The sequence below is a fragment of the Stegostoma tigrinum genome, chromosome 12, assembly GCF_030684315.1.
Source record: "Stegostoma tigrinum isolate sSteTig4 chromosome 12, sSteTig4.hap1, whole genome shotgun sequence".
NCBI lineage: Eukaryota > Metazoa > Chordata > Chondrichthyes > Orectolobiformes > Stegostomatidae > Stegostoma > Stegostoma tigrinum.
In genome coordinates this window covers 57603546-57620975 of record NC_081365.1, presented here as the reverse complement: position 1 = coordinate 57620975, position 17430 = coordinate 57603546, and the positions used below count along the sequence as shown (strand labels likewise).

Below are 17430 nucleotides of genomic sequence, written 5' to 3'. Positions count from 1 at the left end.
TGGCCAGTTAGCATATTAAGCCTGCTTCATGACTTAGCTATTCATTAAAGGTCTAATTTTACAACCAAAAGCTCTGACTTTCTTTCAATGTCCCTGAATATCCTAATTTCTTACGTTTCCCTCCTGAAAAAACTTAGCTGATTTTCTAATTATGCTTCCTCGGAAAAATGATTTTTAAAATGCTTCTGATTCTTTCTCTGAATTATTTATCTTCCCTGAGTTTGCTGATTCCAGTTTCTACCATCAGAGGGAAGAGTTGTTTACAACTTTCCTTTGCCATGTTCTTCATCATTTAGGTGGAGGAACTGAGTTGTGGTGACTTTGAAACTTTATTTAAAGACCTATCCTGATAGGTTGTACTCAAAGCTGAATATAGTATTCCAAATGTAGTGCTCTGTAAAGGCAGTAATACTTCTGGCTTTTGTATTGTGAGCCAAGTGATATTTTTGATTATTTGCTCATGAATTAGCTTGTAACAACATTTATCTCGATCTCAAAATCAATTTATTCATCTATTCTTTAGTGCTAACTCATTTAAGACATAGTTCTATCTCACAGTTGGATTTGCTAAACTGTATTTTCCTTATTCACCTTGTATCGCCTTTTTTAAAGACTTCTATTCTAATTTTTTCAATTCGATACCACCAGGTTTAACTAATTTGAAAGCTTTGGTACACTCTTCTATTATCAAATCTGTTTCGTACTGAAAGATTATAGTCTCAGCATAAAAATGACCATCTATCCTACTCATCCCACAGAGCAATCTCCATTTCCGACCATGTCAATTGCAGGTAGCCGATACCTTCAGTGCTTTTCTGTATTTCTTTCTAAAATAATTGTTTGCCTCCACCATGATTCTAATCCCTCGGTAACTTTGTCATGTAACTTTTGGATTAAATCTCGATATATATCAAAAATACTAAATATCAGTTTCATGGTTTAGTGGATATATATAAAAAACCTGAAAAGTGAAAGAATATTCACTAAGTGGCGGAACATGATGTTAGCCTGATGTAGTTGTCCATTTTGGTGCATGATTAAGATTGGATAAAATGAGCATATATTCCTCTTACTTTTCCCGGTTAACACCATTGTGTTTAAGATTGGCTTGGTGATTTGTTCTTTTTGTTTTATTCCTCCCATTTCTATCTTAAGTGGGGGAAAGGATCAAGCTGGAATTTTACAGTGAATCATTGGTGATCAGGCAGTGGAACATAGGAATCTGCTGCTGCTAAGAATTGTTTCCAGGTGGTTGCATAAGAATTTATTCACATTTTAAAATCTGGCCAAGCATCTCATCTCAAGCAGAAATCATCCAACATAGTTCTGTTTCTGCTCCAACATGTTGGTTTTGGACTGGTATATCCAGTTAAGAGTCTGTGCAACCTTTTCGAGATCATAATTATATCATTGTAGCTTCACAACATTATGACCAAATATCACAGTAAAGGAGGGAATGCTTTTTGTAAATCCACACACTTTAAAAAAAAATTCAGATATGCTCTATTATTTTCCATATATGCAAGTGCAAGTCTGCTTCCCTGCATTTGTGACCAGCATGATTTTTTGTAGTTTTTAAACGTTGGTGTGCATTTGACCGCACCCTGACTTGGCCTGAAAAGCATTGACCTCTGCATATTAATTTTTTTGTTTGGCAATCAGATCTTTATTTTACACTCTTATTTTGATTTGCACCAACAAGTAATCCCTTGTTCCTTAACACACATTATATACGATTCTGGCCGATACCAACTTTAATGATATTGATTGCCCTGGCGACACATAAGTATTGCCTTAGGCTTAATTGAGCTGAACTATCAAATTGTTGTGAGATGCAGCCGTGGGCACAGTTCCACCCTGTCCTGAAATAAATCTGCAGCAGCTACAAATGGTCCTTGTACTTTTGTGTAGTGGTAAAGTGGGAGAATAAAGGAGATATGTTTGACTTGATTAATGAATATGTATTTTCTTATAAACACATTCATCATTGTCATTATCAAATAGTAAAAGTAAGAAAACTGTGCATACACTTTTCAGCTACTGTTTTCACTAACTGACATAAAATTTGGGATGAACTTCTTCTCAAACAGTTGTTTTTGTTACATAAATATGTAACGTTTAGAAAGTCAAAATGTTAATGTTCTAACTTGTATTGCCCACAATCATTTTTAAGAATGCTGAAAATGAATTTTTCATTAATTATTATTCATTTAATGACTATTAATTTAGTAGAATACACAGTAGTGAACTAGGACATTCTTGTTAAGCAGGTCAAAGGGGCTGGCTAACTCTAATTCAATTCTGATCCTGTTTTCCTTTCAGTGAGATGCAGCTGATCTTCCAGACTGCACATTGCATTCTATTTTGTATCTCACATTAAAAGGATTGCATTTTTAAAAGACCAGATTCTTTGAAAATACTTTCATTGAAATTCTGGCAAAGATTATCTTTACTGGAGCTGGTTATGAAATTACACTACACAAGTTGACAGAAAGCAGCATTCACTTCTTATGGGGGGGGGTTGTTTGACCCTTATTCAACAAATCTTGTTTGCACAATCAAGGGATTAAAATCAAGTAATTGGAGCCATCTTAAAGAGCCTGAGTCCCAGTGGAAAACTAACAAAGAAAGTAGATCATGGGATTCAGGGGAATTTGCCAAGTTGGATCCAAAATTGGCTCAGTGGTAGGAGGCAGAGGGTGGTGGTAGAAAGTTGGTGTACAATCACAGAGATCACTACTGAGCCTTTGAGAGATAATGGGAACTGCAGATGCTGGAGAATCCAAGATAATAAAATGTGAGGCTGGATGAACACAGCAGGCCAAGCAGCATCTCAGGAGCACAAAAGCTGACGTTTCGGGCCTAGACCCTTCATCAGAGAGGGGGATGGGGAGAGGGAACTGGAATAAATAGGGAGAGAGGGGGAGATGGACTGAAGATGGAGAGTAAAGAAGATAGGTGGAGAGGGTGTAGGTGGGGAGGTAGGGAGGGGATAGGTCAGTCCAGGGAAGACGGACAGGTCAGGGAGGTGGGATGAGGTTAGTAGGTAGCTGGGGGTGCGGCTTGGGGTGGGAGGAAGGGATGGGTGAGAGGAAGAACAGGTTAGGGAGGCAGAGACAGGTTGGACTGGTTTTGGGATGCAGTGGGTGGGGGGGAAGAGCTGGGCTGGTTGTGTGGTTACAGCAACTCATATTCCGCCTGGGAACCCTGCAGCCCAATGGTATCAATGTGGACTTCACCAGCTTCAAAATCTCCCCTTCCCCTACTCCATCCCTAAACCAGCCCAGTTCGTCCCCTCCCCCCACTGCACCACACAACCAGCCCAGCTCTTCCCCCCCACCCACTGCATCCCAAAACCAGTCCAACCTGTCTCTGCCTCCCTAACCGGTTCTTCCTCTCACCCATCCCTTCCTCCCACCCCAAGTCAAGGCATCAGTTATAAGAGCAAGGAGATTATTTTGGAGTTGTGCAGAACTTGGGTCAGGCTGCAACTGGTGTACTGCATGCAGTTCTGGTCACCACACCATAGGAAGGATGTGATTGCATTGGAAGGGATGCAGAAGAGATTCATCAGGATGTTGTCTGGGATGGAGCATATGAACAATGAAGTGAGGCTGGATAAATCAGGTTGTTTTCTTTGGAAAGGATTGAGGAGTAACCTGTTTGAGGTGTATAACATTACGAAGGACATGTACGGGGTGAATAGAAAACAGCTATTCTCCATAGTCAAAGGGATAAGAACAAGGGGGTACACTTTTAATGTGAAAGGCAGGAGGTTTAGAAGGGATTTGAGGGAAACCTTTTTCACCCTTTAAAAAGTACTTGGATGAGCATTTGAAGTGTCACAACATTCAAGGCTATGGGCCTAGTTCAAGAAATTAGGACCAGTGTAGGTAGTGTTGTACTTTCAGTGGCACAAACTGGATGGGCCAAAGCTTCTCTTCTATACTCAATAATTCTAAGAATTTTAAAAGGATTAGATTGGATGATGCAGGATTTGGTGCACAACTTTTATCAAATTTTACGTGCCTCATGTTAAGTAATAACCTCAGAAAAGGCTAATATACAAGTGGTTTCAGTTAAACAGAATGATTAGATTATATTAAGGGTGATCAAAATACTCTGAAGTAAAGATGCAGAACAGCAATCATCTCCTGAGGGATCCGAGAACATGCAGTTAAATCTGTCAAGGGTGATATCCAGAAGCAAGCACACTTGAGATAACTCCCTCCGTACCTGTCCTTGCCTCTTCTCTCTCCTGCAGTTTAAAGCCGTGAAAGTAATTGAGCTGCCCCAAGAGGACAAGAACATGCCTGTCAGCATGGACTGCCTGTTCAGAACATTCTCTCTTACTATCTGTCTACAGTCAGTGTAATTTGTGACTTCTGTACATTCACGATGTATGCACGCAGAAGCAGCAAAATGCAAACATGCTGAAAAAGTTTTCAGTTAGTGTGAAACCAAGTGTAAGGTATTCAAAAAAGTGAACGAATGTTCCAAAGGCATGTGGTTTTCAACTGGCTGAAAGACGCTGCTAAGTTGGTGCAAATTGAGATTTTCCAAACTCATCCAGATGGGAGTGATCGTGACTAATTGATCTGAACCCCTGTCCTCCACTCTGCAGTGAAATGGGGAGTAAATATGTTAATAACAATGTGGATCGATAGAATGTGGCAGCTCTGACACCAACAGTCCCATGCTGTTGAGAAGAGAGCAAAATGGAAGAGCTGTAGAAGAAAGTTGAAGTCCATAATCTGTATATTACACTGTAAATAGAATTTACATAAGCTGCTGAGCGGGAGACAATAGTTTTTCCCAGATCTGGTAAAAATATGAGAAATTTCTAAAAAGAGACAAGAAAGTGAAGCTTTCCATCTTGTCCTCATAAGAACTAGGCTGCAAGGAACAGGCTTGGCAAAGGACATACAGGTACAAAGGGCCGAACTACCAAATCCCGTTTCCATTTCCTGCGGTTTTACGATAACTATTAAATGCAAATTTTCAATTTCTAGTCTCCTTCTAGTGATTTATTTAAGAATAGACATGCTGTTGATTCCAGAGGAACAGCCTACTTTAGTAGTACAGCCTCAAGAGTGAGGAACAGATACCCAGCACCCAGACTGCATGGCAGGTAGAATCCATGATGCATAATGATACAGGCTTGAGGCCATGGAAGTGGTTCACTCTGAGGTAAAAGTGACAGCATGGGAGAGGTTGAGAAGGAGAATCCTTCATGGTAACACCAGCCAGTGTAGGAATAGTGCCAATCAAGCGGGCTGCTAGGTCCTGGATGATCTCAAGCTGCTTGAGCGTTGTTCAAGCTACACCCATCCAGGCAAGTGGACGGTATTCTGCCACACCCCTGTCTTGTGCCTTGCAAATGCTTGATAGGCTTTGAGAGTTGGGAGCTGAGTTACTTCAGGACTCCTCACTTCTGACGTACTCACGGAGCCACTGTATTCATATGGCTACTTATGTTAGCTTTCCGGCCAATAGTAATTGCCGGAATGTTAATTGTAGAGAACTCAGTAATGGTAATACCACTGAATGTCAAGAAGCACTGGTTAGGTTCTCTCTTGTTTGAGATGGGCATTCCTGTTTGTTTATCCCCTGCATATGCGTTCTGTTTGACTTCTATTTTAGAGGATGTAAATAAAAAAATTCTTCAGGGTGGCAAAAAGATAAAATAACAGTGCCAGTCCCATTCATCAACTCATGGAACAATAAGCCAAGGGCCAAACAAGCATTCCTGTAGTCAGCATGGATATTTCCAAAAATCCCTCAGTAAACCGGGGGCTGACAATAACTCATGTAGTGGAAAGCGACTCCAGTATCCAAAACACTGTTGCTATAAGAGCAGGTCAGAGGGGGATTTTATGGGCGTTGGAAATGTATTGTTTGTTTGATCCATCTTGGCTTTGAAATTTCCATCTAATAGTTCTCATTAAGTCCACTCCAGAATGTCAGACAGGTCAATGTTTGTCACTGTAGTTCAAATTAAACTATTGCCCAAAATCAAAAGAAGATCCCATACTGCAAGAAAGAGAGCAGAAGCATGTTAATAAATGTATTAGTGTTTGTGACTGCAGTAAGGCTTCAAAAGCTAATTTGTGTGCCCTTCAGAACTAGCACTTCCCAATCATCTAAATTATAATCAGTCATCACATCTTGTACGCTCTCTTTGAATGGTGTAGTTTTTAAGTATTTTTACTGAAATTAATATAATTTGGAATTAATTTGTCACAAACAGATTTGTAATAAACCCTGCTGAATGTGGTTTTTCATCTTCAGAGCCTAGCTACATGAAACTGTTGATCCTCTTTTACTTCATCTTCAGTTTTAATGAGTCTTCTCAATTACAGGGTTTTGGTTGGTACAACAATCCTTTGCAGGCATCAGGCTCCCGTCTGCACCAAAAATTCATTTTTTTTAGATATTGAAATTTGAGAAGCTTCATTCTAGCAAAGGTTCAGTCGATGCTGTCTTGCAATCTTGACATCAAACATCCGGTACTCCAGATTTAGTATGGTGATGCCTAGATTTAGGGGGTTAATCCATGCCTATTCTAAGCAGCATTGAACGTAAGATGTAGATTGTTGTGTAATCTGATAGAATGCTTCAATATTCTGAAATGTGTGACAAGTTAAAACAGTTTGATACTGGTAGCTGAGGCATCAAGAGTAAGTGGTTAGATGCATACGGTTAGATGTAAAAGATTTAGAACAGAAAAGAAGGGAAGTTTGTTTTCAGAGATTTGAAAAGCTGGAGAGCCTGTTTCCAAGATTAGCAGCTACTGTGCCAACATCCAAGGTTTAATTGGCTTGATAAATGAAGGAAAGGTAATCTGGAGAGATTGATGTGATATGGAATATTTCTTCACATGGAGCCTCAATTAGTTAGGTTGAATAGTCAGTCATCATTTTGGAACTTGTATGTTTTCATATATTTCTGGGTCATCAGTGCCACAACAATGTGTGATTTTGGTCATTCAATATAATTCATTGTGCCATTTTGTATTTATCACTCAGTGATAGTACATTGGACGGTTCTTTTTTTCCAAACACAATGGACTGAAGGTAAAAGTGGCAAGGCTTTTGAAATGTGTTCTTACTTGTTTTTGGGTCAATCTTCTCTCACACGGTCCTCTTTCTCATACCAACACCCTTTAGTTTTTCAAGTGTGTGTCTCCTTTGACTAAAGCATGTATATTTTGGGAATGATTTTAACTAGAAAATCACTGTGGGTGTTCAAGGGGTAATGCACATCTGATTTTAGATCAGGCATTAACATTGGTTCAAATTAATTTTATTCGTATTTCTAGCAAGAGCTTTTGAATTTATGTTTCTCTTCAGGTCCAATGTATGTTTAAGCCACAGGTATTGAAGTTAAATGTGGCTAATGCTGCTACAGCCAGCATTTATTGCCCATTTCTTGCTGCACTGGACAAATTCGTGGTGAACCAGCTTTTTCAACCTTTATAATCATTATGATGTAGGTGAACCCACAGCCCTTTAGAAAGGGAGTTTCAGGAATTTGACCCAATGATAGTGAAGGATCAAGAAGTCGTTCCATTCTAAGTCAGTCCAAAGTTTTTGAGTTTACTAGGTGCTCTAGTGCACCACTGGGAGCAGGGGTTGAATTTTGAAGGTCATAGATGGACGGTCAATGAAGAAGGTTCATTTGTCCTGGAATGGTGCCATGCTTCTTCAGTGCGTTGGAACTGCACTCATGCCCAAAAACTGGGAATACATTGCCACAGTCTTGACTTGTGCCTCGGAGATGTTGGAAATATTGAAGCAGTCAGGAGATTAGCCGCACACCCCACAGAGTTCCCTGTCTCTGACCTGCTCTTATAGCAACAGTGTTTAAAAAGCTAGTCCCAGGAGGGGGTCTTTGAACGTCATGGCAAGCTTGTTGTTAGACAGTCTCTTGCTCGAGATGGCAACTGCCTCGCATCTTTGTGGCACACATCTTATTTGCCATCCTTCAGCTTGAGCCTGTATGTTGTCTGATTCTTTGTGCACATGGGTGCAGACTGCTTCATTCACCCAGATCTTTTGTTTGAAAGACTGTCATATCCTGAAAGATGCACTGCAGCATCCCTGAGATTTCCTGACCCATTAACTAGCTGGGAACTTCCAATGGGAGGTTTACATGCTGTCGAGACCACTTTAAAAATCTCTCATGCTGAGTTCAAGTCAGAGTCTTTGGAAAGTTCCAGTTCCCTTACCTAGATAACAAAATGTAGAGCTGCATGAACACAGCAGGCCAAGCAGCATCAGAGGAGCAGGAAGACTGACGTTTTGGGTCTAGACCCTTCTTCAGAAAGAAGGGTCGAGACCCAAAACGTCAGCCTTCCTGCTCCTCTGCTGCTTGGCCTGCTGTGTTCATCCAGCTCTACACCTTGTTATCTCAGATTCTCCAGTATCTGCAGTTCCTACTATCTCCACTTCATTTACCTAAGTAGTTATCCAGGAAAATTTAGAGGGATTAAAACCTGCTCTTAATCCTGGGTGACTGTAAAATTGAATCCCTGACTCCGTCAATCCAATATGTGCCACTCCAACCCAACCCAACCCCACTGACCCTGACCTGATTGGACCTCACCACCAGATACTCCCACCAACAGCGGCTCACCGCCTTCCCCCCGACCTTAACTGAGACATTTACTTTCTGGCCTGACTTCCCTCAAACCCCCAAACTAACCCACCTCTCACCACGTGGCCCTGATCCATCTGCCAACCAACCCTTTTTCCCCCACCCATCTGTCAGTTTACCCCTCATGGACCCAGCTCCCACATTATCCCCTTCCCCTATAGGGCAACCAACCTTTCACATTCCAACCTATTTCTGACATTATAACCTGTAATCCTACACCCTCACCCACATACCTTACAAGCAAAATGTTTTTCTCTATTGCTTGTCAAAATTCCAATCTGACCTTGAAATCTAAAAGTATTCCAGATCATATAAAAGGTGGCAAAGTCTGAATTTCCTTGATGATGTAACGATGGGAGAATTGAGTCCAAAAACAGGTGTGTTCTGCACTTTTCAAGAGATCTGGTTTGGAAATACAGAGCAGAAATGAGTAATGTCTGAACAAAGGCAGCAGATTGGCAGTCTGATGGAGATTGCTACTTCTCAAAAGATTCAGCCCATCATCTGAGGAGTTGTGAATAGAACTGAAGGCAGTACAGACACGTGTGAACATGAGGGAAGACCATGAATGAAACAACTGTAGATAGTTATACCGTTCCCGTTATCCAAGATATCATAAAATTAACCCTTGTAGACCAGTGAACCGTTGCAGTTTAAGCTTTTGCAAATAATCAGTTAAACCTAATCAAATTACTGTTGGAACTTTTAAAGCTGTTTATCCATTAATAATGGAAAAAAATCATCTGAATAGTTCCCGTGCAGGAGACTTTTTGATCAGTGAAGTTTTGAAGCTGAAACAGTGTGATTAGGGGTTTCTAAAACGTTCACTTGCTTTTGGTTGACCTCTTTCAAATTGCCAAATTTAGTTTACAAAAATACTTAAAACCAGAATTCATGATACTTCTCATTAGTGCTATAAGGAGTAGGAAATGTATCCAAAATCCCAACAGTCCATTTATTTAAAGAACACAAAACACATTCTGAAGAAAAATGCATCTGGAATGGATTATTGACAGATTCTGTAGGCAGAAGGAGAATATTGATTTTGTACAAATACATCATGAAACAAGAGAATCTGACCAGAGATAAATTAGGTGTGTGAGGAAACACATTTTGCTCTAATTTCCAACTAGCAATGAGAACATTGCTTTTTAAACTAATACATTCCAAAATGGAGGACCAGTGGTTTTATACTGAACCACTTTGGACATTTTGATGGGATCTCAGACCTAAAAATTGTGTATGTCTGTGTGTGTGTCTGTGTGTGTCTGTGTGTGTCTGTCTGTGTGTGTGTGTGTGTGTGTGTGTGTGTTGTATGTAAATGTCAAAAATAGATCCTTGATGGCAATCGGACCAGTCCACCAGAGTCTTTCCATGACAATTGCCATTGCTCAATGGAGTGTGTGACCCCAAATGGTCATCTGCGACCTTTTGCTTCAGAGCTCAACTTGGAATCTGACCTTTCTGACTGTTTAGCAATGCTGTCACTTGTCTATTTGTTAAAAGTCTTGTTTCTGATAGTGCTGAAAATTGGCACTGTATTCTCAAATCATCAGTCGTCATCTTTTAATGACAATGGTTGTGATTGCAGCATCAATTCTCCTTCCAAAAATAATTACTTGTAGAAAAAAATTGCTTTTTCATGGGATGTGTGTCAATAGTAAGGCCAGTAATTGTTGTCCATCATTAATTACCTCTTTCTGAGCAGCTCACAAGAATCATTTTCAAGGGTAATTCAGAGTAAGCTACTTTGCTGTGGCATTGCAATCATATGTTGGGCAAACTGGGAGAAAGTGGCAGATTTCCTTCCCTGAAGAATACCAGTACGCCGGATGGTTGAGTTATAATATTTGAAGATAGTTACAAAGACTTAGCTTTATGTTCAAGCAGCTGCCACACTGGGCTTTGAATCTGAGTCCCTAAAGCATTGTACAATCATATTGCCTTGACATCAGTGTTGCTAATGGGTTGAATTTACTGTAAAAGAAAATCATTGTAAGGACATTTTGATTATCCTTTTTTGTTGATTAGGCTTACAGTACTCTCAATATTTATAAACATCCTCGTCACAAATCACAAGTGTGCAATTTTTTTTTGGTTTTGAAACCTGTTTTCTGAACTGCAGAACATAAAAAGGAGCTTGGAGAAACTTTCGGACAGAGTAGAAGCAGTACACAGCAAGAAACCTGCAATTCTACAGAGCATCCCTTATACAGAAGCTGAACATATACAGGAGGCATTGGATCAACTTGATGCTAAATGGGAGAATGTAAACAAGATGTACAATGATAGACACATGTAAGTACTTTGTCCTCACTAATTTTAACTGTTGCACAATTTTGTCATTTAGCCACCTTGATGAACTACTTTGTGGTGGAACTATGACCTTTAGTATCGATGTACTAAGACTTAAAGAATCAGTTGCAAATTTTTCTCTTTGCTGATGAGTTGAACCCTCTGCTGCACAGTGTAATCACTGTTAATGAAGCTTAATTACTTCTGGTAATATACTGATTAAGATATTCATATGAAATTACTTGGTATACCATTCTAGCGCACGGTTAATGACTGTGCTGAAACAGCACACCAGGGAATTTTACTTCATGCCTTTATGTACTTGTCTTAAAAGTTCAAACTGCTCTTGTCTGCAACTTAGTCCTTTCTGGGAAAAAGAAATCAACTGATCTAAGTAAACAGTATTCCTATGTTGCAGAAGAATCCAATGCATATGATTATGTTTACTTTGAATTACAAGACAAGACCCTTCATGTTGAAGAAAACAAGTTGAAATATTGTCCCTTTCTTCCCTTAAAAAAAGAAATCCAAGAATCATGCCAGAAGTTAGTGATTGGATTTAACTAGTCTTCTGAAAGTTACAATGACAGTGCTGCCAAACATCGAAAGCCAACATTTATAATGACCAAACAAATACTTGTAATAGACCTCACTTGATTGAAAAGCAATAAAAGAATAGTTCAGCAATGATTTTTTTAATGGAACATCTCAATGAGGAGCACTGCTCCTAAGATGCTGCTTGGCCTGCTGTGTTCATCCAGCTTCACACTTTGTTATCTCGGATTCTCCAGCATCTGCAGTTCCCATTATCTCTTTCTATGTGTTGTCTTTGGTTTAGACTGTGGTTCCCTGTTCTTTTAATATCATTTTTTCTTTAGACTAATCAATATAGGCAGTTGGCACTGTGGCGACACTTCAGACTTGTAAGTGCAAACCTGTAGTACTTGGATCGTACAACTGCATCGTAAAAAATGATATTTGTGAGACAACAAATCACATGCCTTTGCTTTCTGCCTTGAGGAGAATTCTTGTGAAAATGACTTGGTGTGTCAAGAATTGAACCATTTATTGTGTCTGCATTAAGCTTTTAATTACCATGTAACCCTACTTCAGAGCCACGACCCAGCACCCCTGTTGGTTAAGATGAAATGCCTAAACTGCAAATTAAATGCAAAGTTTGTGCTTCTGATTGCTATCCACTGATTTCTTGCTGGAAACTGCATCCAAGTTCTTTGGTGAGGATGGTACCTCCACTCCTTCCAATGACCGACATACATTCTCTTCGAGTCTGCTTGCGTGAACTACTGGTGAGCTGCCTGTGGCACTACACAAAGATCAGAAAATATCTTTCCTTCCTATTCATGGTGATATTGCTATTGTTACTTATAGCGCAGTGTGATTTCGGTGCCATCTTCACTTTCCTGAGGCTGTAGTCGATTTTATGAAAGAATTCTGTATGATAAGTAAGCAGGACTGTAATTTAATCTCGGTGTTCAGATGGCAATTGTAAATCATTGTGCTTTTCTTTCACAACTTAGGATATCATCTGAATTGGAAGAAATTACTTTTATAATACTGCTAACCATCCATAATTTAATGTACCACAAGAACAATAACACTTAAGTTGGGTAACCTTATTGTGCAAAGCAATTATACTATTTGTGAAGTGTTTAACTTACATCTTAACTTGTGTCTGTATTATCTATATAAAAAATATACACAAAACTACAGAGATGGTAGGACATGCCAATGCTGGAGTCTGAGATAACAAAACTACATGTACAAAACTACAGCTGCCTGAATTTAAATCTGAGACCCATGTGCTGTTGATTCTATAACCTTCAGTAGAAATCCAACAAACGCAATCAAAAAAAATTATTTTACTCAAATGGATGCTAGTGTTTCTTGAAACCGCTGTAAGTGTGCACAGTTTAATACGGTCTTGATATTATCAGTAAGTGTTTCTAAGGTTAATCATCTGATGGTGTTTCATGAGGTTTAAAAGGAAGAAAGTGCGTCTTTGTGATAGTTTCAATCCATTGCTTGCTATTTTTACTGTGGCCATTAGGGGAGGAAATGGCCTGGTGGTAGTATTGCTGGACTGTTAATCCAGAGACCCAGATAACATTCTGGGGACCAGGGTTTGAATCCTGCCATGGCAGATAGCGGAATTTGAATTCAGAAAATTGTCTGTAATCAAGAACCTCATGATGACCACAAATCCATTGCTGATTGTCGGGAAAAAAATCCACCTGGTTCACGAACATCCTTTAGGGAAGGAAACTGCCACCCTGACCTGGTCTGGCCTACATGTGTCTCCAGACCCACAGCAATGTGGTTGAGTCATAACTGCCCCCTGGGCAACTAGGGATGGGCAATTAGGGATGGGCAATAAACGCTGCCAAGCCAGGGATGCCCTCATCCCGTTAATGAATAAAGGGGAAAGAAAAACTTACTTTCGCTGACCTGGTCAGCTATGGCTCAGTTGGCATTGAGTGAAGTGCTGCACTATCTTTTGAGGGTGACATGAGACCAAGGTCATGTCTGCATTTTCAGATCATCATTGAAGACTCTGCGGCACTGTTGCAAAGAAGAGAAGACAAATTATCACCACTATCCACTATTTCTCCTAGAATCCATGTCACACAATCAGACAATCTGATTATTATCATGTTGCTGTTTGTAGGTGTCTGCTGTGTGAAAATTGGATTCCCAGATCTCAACTTTGCCTTTCCAAAATCCAGAAATATGCAGATTCGGCGGACTGGCCATGCTAAATTGTCCGCAGTGCCTGGAGATGTGCAGGCAAAGTGGATTAGCCAGGATAAAATGCAGGATTACAGACCTAGAGTAAGGGACTGGGTCTCAGCAGAATGCTCTTTCAAGGGTCTAGGCGGACTCTATAGGCCAAATCGAGTCTATTTAGTACGGCAAGGATTCTATGATTCGACATCATAAACAGTTAAGGTTTCCAGCTTCTCTTTCTAAAGAACAAGTCTGAGGCTCATCAAGGGATCCACTGAAGGGTGCTTGAAGACGCTGCAAAGTAGAACCTGATGCCAGCTGCAGAAGCCACTTGGTGAACACTCTCTCACAGACTACCTCCACTTAATTTTCAAAAATGACCACCTCAGTAAAAGAAAGAACATTGATAGACTCCCATTTGGTGTGTGACTTGGAGGACAATGCGTAGGTCATGGTGATCCCATGCCCTTGTCTGCTCCTCTTCTTGAGTTCATTGGTAGAGGTTGCTGTCAAAGGATTATTGGTGAGTTTCTGCAGTACATGTTGTATGATGGCACACACTGCTGCCACTGTGTGTGAAGGAACTGCGTGTTGAGTGTGATCTGAACCAAGCAAGCTGCTTTATCTTCGATTGTGTCTAATTTCTTAAGTGTGTTTGGAACTGAACTCATCCAGGCAAGGCAATGATAACCACCACACTCCTGCCTTATGGCTTGGTAGACCCCAAAACCCAACAATTTGAAAATGACACAAAACTGAAGAATGGACATGAATAAACATCTGTGGCTGAAGCCGCATTTTTTTGTAGTTAACCACATTGGTTGAATTCCAATTTTTTATGTTAGCTTTCAGGATTTCTAATTATATTTTGGTATTAGATTTGGATGTGAATATAAGTGGCATGGTTAGTAAATTAGCGGATGGCACCAACATTGGTGTTGTATTGGGCAATGAAGTACATTATCTCACAGAGCAACGGGACCTTGATCAGATGGGCCAATGGATTGGGCAGTGGCAGATGGAGTTTAATGTAGATAAACGTGAGGTATTGCATTTTGGTAAGGCAAATTGAGGTAAGACCTATACACTTATAGGGTGGGATCATGGGCAGTGTTGCCAAACAAAGAGATCTTGGGGTGCAGGTTCAGTCTTCCTTGAAGGTGAAGTCAGAGGTAGACAGAGTAGTGAAGAAGGCATTGCTACACTTGCCTTTATTGGTCAGTGCATTGATTTAAGGAGTTGGCATGTCATGTTGAGAGTGCACAGGACATTGGCCAGGCTGCTTTTCGAATAGTACACTCAATTCTGGTCTCCCTGCTATAGGAAAGATGTTGTTAAACTTGAAAGGTTGCAGAAAAGATTTACAAAGATTCTGCCAGGGTTGGAGGGTTTGAGCGATATGGAGAAGTTGAATAAGCTGGGGCTATTTGCCTTGGAGAGTGGGAGACTAAGGGGTGACCTACAAAGACGTTCATAAAATCATGAGGGGCATGGATAGGGTGAATAGCCAAAGTCTTTTTCCCAGGATAGGAGAGCCCAAAACTAAAGGACATAAGTTTAATGTGAAAAGAGAAAGATATAAAAGGGACCTGATGGGCAATCTTTTCATGCAGAAGGTGGCATGTGTATGGATTGAGCTAGTGGAGGTTGGTACAATTACAACATTTAAAAAGCAACTGAATGGATACATGAATAGGAAGGGTTTAGAGGGTTATGGGCCAAATGCTGGCAAATGGGACCAGATCAGATGAGGATATCTGGTTGGCATGGGCAAGTTGGACAGAAGGATCTGTTTCTGAGCTGTACAATTCTATGACTCTATATTCTGCAATCCAGCTTGTTTATTCTTTCAAATCTGTAAACCAGTGGCATGAGCTATGACATCTCAGAGGTGATTCTAGTACAAGTGTCGTAAGGCAGCTTTTATTTTGCAGCTATGTCCAGTATTCCATCTGTTGTGTTATTGGAAATCACAATTACACAGTGGTGATGGGTTTAAAGATTTATGAACAAGTAGGTAAGCATGCTGGCAGCAAGATTTATCTCTTCGGGGTTTCTGTGATGTGAAACTCCAAAACATTTTTATATATGATATATGGCATGGCATCAGGCCCGCCAGCCCAGCAGGTCCATGCTGATGGTTATGTTACTTTTCAATCTCCTTCTGTTTTTCCTCATCTATCATTGTTACCTTGTATTCCTTCTTCTGAATGGGTTTGTCCATCTTCCTCTGAAATGCATCTGTTTCCCTCGGCCAGTCCCTGCAGTAATGATTTCCATATTGTTATCACTCTCTAAGAAAACATATTACTTCTGAATTCACTGTTGTATTTCTTGTTGAGTATCTTGTACAGTTGGCCTCTAGTTTTATCTTGTTCGCTGCATATTCCAGCTATCTTGTATGAATCTGCTGCCAAAGCTAACATTGATGACAATGGCTGCACTAGATTCCCAGGAGACTATTATCTGCAAACAATATCAGAAGCAAAATAATGAGGAAAGAATTCCACCTTTGCTCAGGGATAACATTATCAGTTTAGTGTTCACAGAACGTTGATTTAATCCTCAGGTCAAGGCCTGAACGTACAATCTAATGTTACATTTCAAGTGACACCATCAGAGGTAATCCTCTTGGGTTGTCATAGCGCTATTTAAACATCAGCATTGGATTCATGTCCATAAATTTATGTTGCAACAAGGATCATTAAGCTAGAATATCTCATCATGTTTATTATTTCTGTTTGTGTGAGTTTGGTGTATACAAATGTGTTTCCCACTTTTCATTACATGACAATAGTAACTGTCCTATTAAAGGGCTTTATTGCCCATAAAGTACTTGGGATGTTCTGTGGTCATAAAATGTGTCGTGAAATTGAAAGTTCTTTGTTTTATTTAATGTAATTGACATTTTGCGACACCTTTTGCTTACCACAATCACATCACACATGGCAAGTAGAAATCACTTATTTTCTCACTCAAAGGAAAGAAAATGAGTAAATAAACGATTCTATCAAATTGTTACATTTTACTAGGACTGCCGTAGTGAGATTCATGGAACTCACTGAATAGCTAAAAGTAGGCCATATAAATCCAGCAAGCTTGGATAATCATGCCATCAAACAACATTACCTCCCTTTCCTTTACTGGAGACCACAAAAGGGAAAAAGCACTGGATCCCACATCTGTTGACAGCTCTCAGATAGGCAGGCCACATAGTTAGATGCACAGGTAAATCCGCTAAGGGCTAATTTGTTTGTCAGGAATGAAATCCATTGGCTTCCTAGACAGTTAATATAGGAAAAAGAAAACTCGAGGAAGGCTCATGATCAGAAGCAACGTTCTTATACAACTAGTAAAAATCAGCCAAAGTTTACAATTGAATGAGTATCTCCAAGACATTATTTCCTCAAGTACATGGTTTCCAGCTACTTTCTCAACGGAGACTTCATCAGAATATATTCCCAAAATGTCTCACTCAAAAAAAGTAGTGCCACTCAGCTGCCCATATAGAAAAACAGGCCTACGGATATGTCATGACTACAAATTGTGTCAATAATCTGACAATGTAACATCTTTACAGTCAAGAGTAAGGTGGTCTAATTAGAAATTGGTTCCAAAGATAGTTGCAAAGGTTTACATCTAATGGGTTCATTACAATTTGAGGGATAAACACTACTTCTTTGGCAAATGGCTGTCACACCAACATCTATAATTGCAGAAAATAGCTTCTTA

The 17430-nt window shown here is 39.9% G+C and overlaps 1 protein-coding gene across 11 annotated transcripts in view; it reads left to right on the top strand.

Moving 5' to 3' along the window:
* dmd (dystrophin) overlaps positions 1–17430 on the top strand; it is a 1835475-nt gene that overhangs the window by 993914 nt on the left and 824131 nt on the right. For all 11 annotated transcript variants that reach the window (XM_059650343.1, XM_048540566.2, XM_048540567.2 and 8 more), the window contains one exon: positions 10784–10956. In XM_059650343.1, the coding sequence (XP_059506326.1) occupies positions 10784–10956 (173 nt within the window). The remainder of the gene's footprint in view (positions 1–10783; positions 10957–17430) is intronic.